Below are 6804 nucleotides of genomic sequence, written 5' to 3' on the forward strand. Positions count from 1 at the left end.
AAAAAAAAAACAAAAATAAACCAACATAATTTTATCATTCTCACTTTTTCAGGGTTCCAATGAAAATGGATCCAAAATAAGCAGCTTTCTTTTGTAATGGGATGAGGTATGCTCATTTTTTATTAATAAGAGATTTTTTCATATAATATAATCTGATTACTGTTTCCTTTCTACCAACTCCAGATCCCTACACTCCAAGCCACCCCTATGCAAATCCACCCTTTCTTTTTCTCTTTAGAAAACAGGTCTCTCAGAAAACATGGAAGAGAAAAATAATACAATAAGATATGACTGCAAACAAAGAAAACTGAACAGGACAAAACACACAAATGAACCGAAAAAAGAACAAATTATACAGCACAAGGAACACATGTAGACAAAGATACACCCACTTTCATACACACCAACATCTCATAAAGACACAAACCCAGAAAACATTATATATAAGCAAAATACATGTAGGGTTTTTTTTTTAATGACATGTAACACAACTTGTGTCACACAAATACACAAACATGCACACAAAAATCTTCAGAATTACTATTGAGCTCATTCTGTGTTGGCTAACCACAGCTGGGCAGAGGGTCTGCCCTCTTCTGTGGTTTATACACCCAGTGAGGCTCCATTGTTGGAAACTCACTTTTTTGCAAGCAGTTAACACTCTGGGTTACAGTCCAGTTCCCTTGCACAGGGCTGGGATGCTATCTTGCTTAGACCTAGTACAAAGGAACTTTTAAAAATCACCTGATTGGGAATGGTTAATACTATGGTGAACGTGTGTTAAGTGTGGCATTTTTCAATATGTTAATATTTTGTGTGCATTGTCTAGGGTAAAGGTGAAGACTTCAAAAGTTGTTACAGTGGACACCTGAAACAGCACAAGCTCTTTAAACTGAACCCTTCGACAAAGTATTCATTCAGATTAGCTGCCAAAAATGACTTTGGCTGCAGGTACACTGAATTATTTGCACCACTGGAAAATCTACACTGCCATCAGATCCTGACATTAATGCTTTCATTTCAACTTATTCTTTTAGCAATTTCAGTGAAACAGCAGTCTTCTATACATCAGGAAAGACCCCTCCAGCACCACTGCCACCTAAGTTGAAAGAAGCGGGAATCTACAATTTGTCTCTAGAGTGGTGTGCCCCAACAAACCCAAACCCAAATGACACTCTTACTTATGTGCTAGAGATGGAGGAAGCAAAATCTGTAAGTCTCCTTTTTTCTTTTTTTTCTTTTTTTACCATAAGCTTAACCTCATCTTTCAACAACTCTTTATATATATTTCTCACTTGAAAAAGAACCCAGCCTTAATCTCTATGTTTAGAATGGAAGCAATGCAGAGCCACTTTTGGGCAGGTCGGCATAGGCCTCCTTATCCCTAAACTAGCTGAATGCAGGAGCTCCACGCTCTACCCAATGTCTATACAAAGAAGACAGTTAGCATCTTCAACTCCAAGCCTGTTGTTTTAGGTGACTCTCTGTGGCCACACATACTTTTAAGAACCTTCAAAGAAATTCTCAAGCTGTGTCCTCTCTTCATCTAGTTTCCTCATGAGGGTTAGCAACTACTTCATTCCTCTCTGAACTTCCAAATCTGTGTCAAAGAGATAGTCAATTTAAAAAGCAGCTATAAGTTACTCTATCCATGTTACCAAAATTTAAATTCATTAAATATCATTAAGATGAGTTCCAGTTTGTAACTAATAAGTACTTACGNTTCAGATTAGCTGCCAAAAATGACTTTGGCTGCAGGTACACTGAATTATTTGCACCACTGGAAAATCTACACTGCCATCAGATCCTGACATTAATGCTTTCATTTCAACTTATTCTTTTAGCAATTTCAGTGAAACAGCAGTCTTCTATACATCAGGAAAGACCCCTCCAGCACCACTGCCACCTAAGTTGAAAGAAGCAGGAATCTACAGTTTGTCTCTAGAGTGGTGTGCCCCAGCAAACCCAAACCCAAATGACACTCTTACTTATGTGCTAGAGATGGAGGAAGCAAAATCTGTAAGTCTCCTTTTTTTCTTTTTTTCTTTTTTTTACCATAAGCTTAACCTCATCTTTCAACAACTTTTTACTTTTTATACTTATTTATCATTTGAAAAAAAAATCAGCCTTGCTTGAGTCCCTGTGTTCAGAATGGAAGCAATGCAGAGCTATTGTTGGGCAGGTCTGCATAGGCCTCCTTATCCCCAAACTAGCTTAATGTAAGAGCTCCAAGCTCTACCCAGTGTCTATACAAAGAACCCTGTTAGCATCTTAAACTCCAAGCCTGTTCTAGGTGACTTTCTGTGGCCACACATATTTTTAAGAACCTTCAAAGAAAATCTCAAGCTGTGTCCTCTCTTCATCTAGTTTCCTCATGAGGGTTAGCAACTACTTCATTCCTCTCTGACCTTCCAAATCTGTGTCAAAGAGATAGTCAATTTAAAAAGCAGCCATAGGGGTTGAAGTGATGGCTCAGAGGTCAAGAGCACTTCCAGAGATCCTGAATTCAATGCCCAGTAACCACATGGTGACTCACAACCATCTGTAATGGCATCCAATTCCCTCTTCTGGTGTGTCTGAAGACAATTATAGTGTACTCATATGAATAAAATAAATCTTTTTTTAAGAAGCAGCATAAGTTACTGTGTCCATATTTCCAAAATGTAAATCAAGCAGATAACATTGAGATAAGTTCAGGTTTGTAACTAATAGGTACTTACATCCATTTGTGCTATCTTATTACATCTTGAAAAAAAATAACTTTTGAAAAGAGAAATTATCTCCAAATTTTATTGAGAATAGATATTTCTCTCATACAAAACAACACACCTGCACCAGTTTGCCCTCCTCCACTATCCCACTCCTCCAACCTGCCCTCCCCCCTGATACACACACCCCTTTCCATCAGAAAAGGGCAGGCCTCCCAGGCATATCACCTGAACATGGCATATCAAATTGCAATAAGACTAGACACAAACACTCACATCAACCCTGGAGGAAGAAACCCAACAAGAGGAAAAGGATCCCAAGACCAGGCAAAAAGCCAGAGGCAATGCCCAGTCCTATAGGGTTGCAGACTCCTTTAGCTCCTTGGGTACTTTTTCTAGCTCCTTCATTAGGGGTCCTGTGTTCTATCCAAAAGATGACTGTGAGCATCTACTTCTGTATTTGCCAGGCATTGGCATTGACTCACACAAGAGAGCTATATCAGGGACCTGTCAGCAAAATCTTTCTGGCATATGCAATAGTGTCTGGGTTTGGTGGTTGTATACAGAAGGCATCCCCGGGTGGGGCAGTCTCTAGATGGTTTTTCCTTCCACTTAGCTCTGAAATTTGTCTCTGTAACTCCTTCCATGAGTACTTTGTTCCCCATTCTAAGAAGGAACAAAATATCCACACTTTGGTCTTCCTTCTTCTTGAGTTTCATGTGTTTTGCAAATTGTATCTTGGATATTCTAAGTTTCTGGGCTAATATCCACTTATCAGTGAGTACATATCATGTGCATACCATGTGTGTTCTTTTGTGATTGGGTTACCTCACTCACAGTGATATCCTCCAGAGGTATCCATTTGTCTAAGAACTTTATGAATTCATTGTTTTTAATTGCTGAGTAGTACTCCATTGTGTAAATGTACCACATTTTCTGTATCCATTCCTCTGTTGAGGGATGTCTGGGTTCTTTCTAGCTTCTGTCTATTATAAACAAGGCTGCTATGAACATAGTAGAGCATGTGCCCTTATTACAAGTGGCAACACAAATTTTAAAAGATTTTTCTTTGAAATAATCTTACACTAATCTAGACATTATTAGAAAATTCTACAGAGTTTCTCTGTGAAACTTGCACTTGACTTCACCAAATAGCAGTGTCTCATGCAAATATAGTACAATTAGCACAACCAGAAAATATGGATTAATACATACCTATAAACCAAACCCTAAAACACACTGTATTCCTTTGGATTTTAATAAGACATTCTTATTTACTGGTAACTTGCATTTTTTCATTAAATCTACTGGTAATGAAATTATTTAACAACCAAAAAATTATTATTGGATTGGGGCTGGAGATATGGCTCAGGTAACAGTACTGACTGCTTGAAATTCCAGAGGTCATGTGTTCAATTCCCAACATACACATGGTTACCAACAACCATCTGTAAAAGGGTCTGGAAAAAAAAGGGGATCTGATAGCCTCTTCTGGTGAGTCTGAAGAGAGCAACAGTGTACTCAAGTACATCAAATGAATAAATAAATCTTTAAAACAATATTTAAGATCAAGTTATTTCCCAAAATGGTTGTTTCTTAACATACATGTAATATGTAGATTGTATATATTCGTTATATAATGCAAACATTACCTCTTATGGTGAGCTACAAAAATTATACATTATTTATGAAGAAATTGTACCAAATTTCTCTTCTTCCTTCAGCGAATCTCTGGAAAATGATCTACAATGGCACTCAACAGGAATTTCTGTATGATGACCTCCAACCAGCCACCACATATAAACTGAGAGTCTTATGCACTTCACTTGCAGGCCAAAGCCGTGTAAGAAAACAGAATAGGAAAAGTTCTCCAATTGAGAATTGAAATAAACTGTTATATTACTAAATGTTTTCTGAAGTTCATCTTGAATTTAGTATAGTAGCAAAATACTTTGTATTTCTCTCAGCCTTCAGATGTACTGACAATTCAGACACCTACTCTTCCACCCCAGTATTGCTGTTCACAGCCCTTACGTGGTAAAACCAAGGGCAAGGATGCCAACCTTCCTGGTAAGTAAGGCTTCCTTATGTGATTCACAATTGTCCCTAAACTTCCCGTCTTGTGACTTTTGCTTGGTGTCCATGTGTGAATATTAGCAAGTACCATTTCCTTTTAGAACAGAATGGAATAAAGGTTAACAAACGAATCCTTGGTAACTGACAACCAACTTTTTAATGTCTAAGTTAAATTGAGAAGTTAATGGAGCTTTGAGTATCTAGGCATATGTAGAGTTGTCCTAATGCACTGTACAGTATGTTATATTGTTTTAAAGAAACTTAGCTAAAAACTAGGACTTGGTGTGGAGCCAAATGATGCAGTGTGTGCCTAGTATTCACAACTCACAGGGTTACATCCCTACTACCAAGGTAAATTTGAGCAGGGAAGGGAAATTGAGTGCATTTTACATGTTTTGTAGACAATCGTTCTGTTAATGGGAAGATGGAAGCACTTGTGCATGACAAAAAAGCAAAAGGTCCTCATCAGAACAGAAGGGCGTACCCTAGCTCTGAAAAGAAATGTGTACTAAGTAAACTAATTCCTGAAGAACCCATTCTTTCTGTAAGAAAACATAAAACACAACTAGAAAAGTTATACCACTCAGGTGAGGAGTGATTAGGAGAGATGTGATGTAAACAGAGGAAAGAGACAGTAGAGCACATCCTGGCCCTAGACTACTAGGCCAGCCCAAAGAGGTACCATTCAATTCCTCAGGGTGACAAAGTCTTTGCCTGTGAGATGCACTTGGCAGTGAATGGTAGCATCCCCTTAAGAAAATATGAATGATTCACAGAAGAGAGGGAAAAGACTGTCATTAATGATGGTGTAGGCCTTTGGTATAAGGAAACCGCCATTATCTCCAAATCTAGAAGATGGAGTGAATCATGCTATAGGTAGGTAGCTATAGAGAGTCAAGATAGATGATCACTGCAGTGTTCCAGGCTGAGGAGTAGACCGTGGCAATTGAACTGATCTCTGCCTGCTTAAGAAGGAGGAAGTTTGCCTCTTCTACTCACTGAAAATGGAAGCAGTAGAGATTTTCATGCTATCCCTCAACAATGGGAATCAAACAAGTGGGTGGGGGGTCTTTGAGGGATCTACCCTTAATCAACAATCCAGGGTTGCAAGAAAGGAGGTAGAATTGAGCTGGTGGGAAAATTTAAGGGACTCATTTACTGTCTCTGAGTAATGGTGAGGTGTGTGTTTGTGTCACAAGAAGGGTGTAGTCTGCAGCTAGGAGCAGAGCGTCATGGATACCAGAGGGAACAAATTGTCCAGAGGCTGCAGGGTAGAGAAAACTGATGTGACAAGACTGGAGACAAAAGGACGAAATAGAGGAGAGGACTGGGAAAAACAACTTAGTAAAGGACAGATTGAAGGCTATGACGCAGAGCAGGAACGGTCATTGCCTGAAGGGAGAGACATAAGACTCCAGCTCAGATATTTTCCACAGGCTGGGGTAATCAGAGCAGTTGGGCTAGAATGCCTAAGGCCTGGTTGCTAGCACTGAAGAGGTAAAGGTGAGAAGCACTTGGGAAAGGAAGCTCCCTTGAGATCTAGCAGAGTGAAGGGAGGTTTTGAGGGGGCTGTGGGGCATGGGGTATTCAGTGAGAGACCAGGGTTCATCTGCTCTAAAAAGAATAGACAGAAATCACTTATTTCTGCAGGAAAACAGCATTACTTTCACAATCACAGAACAATTTTACATATGTAAGTTCATAAAAAAAAATGAGACTAGTCCTCAAAAATCACAAAGAACTAAACCTCAGCCTGGGTGATATAATTAGTCCTGTAGTCATGAAAGGAACTTACTATCTGTATGAAAACCACTTAGAAATACGCAGTCCCACACAGATTCACTGGAAAATTCTACAAATCATTTAAAGATAAATTAACAGTGAGTTTACATCTTCCTTCCCAGAAAATAGAAACTAAAATAAAACCAGAAACCAAGCCAAGCAAAATGGCATGTACATGGAGTCTCAGGTACTCAAGGTTGAAATGCTAGGATTCCTTACACTCACAGGCTTTGGTCCA

General features: G+C 38.9%; 1 protein-coding gene across 1 annotated transcript in view; it reads left to right on the forward strand.

Moving 5' to 3' along the window:
• Positions 1–46: 46 nt before the first annotated feature.
• The window catches only part of LOC110287626 (fibronectin type III domain containing protein 3C1-like), a gene marked incomplete at its 5' end in the record, with an annotated part of 12080 nt that continues 5322 nt past the window's right edge, over positions 47–6804 (forward strand). The window contains 7 exon segments of the mRNA XM_021154191.1: positions 47–106; positions 830–951; positions 1038–1212; positions 2628–2697; positions 4433–4551; positions 4676–4778; positions 5186–5296. Coding sequence (XP_021009850.1) covers positions 47–106; positions 830–951; positions 1038–1212; positions 2628–2697; positions 4433–4551; positions 4676–4778; positions 5186–5296 — 760 coding nt within the window.

This window comes from Mus caroli, unplaced genomic scaffold, assembly GCF_900094665.2.
Source record: "Mus caroli unplaced genomic scaffold, CAROLI_EIJ_v1.1 scaffold_16354_1, whole genome shotgun sequence".
In the NCBI taxonomy this organism is placed as follows: Eukaryota; Metazoa; Chordata; class Mammalia; order Rodentia; family Muridae; genus Mus; species Mus caroli.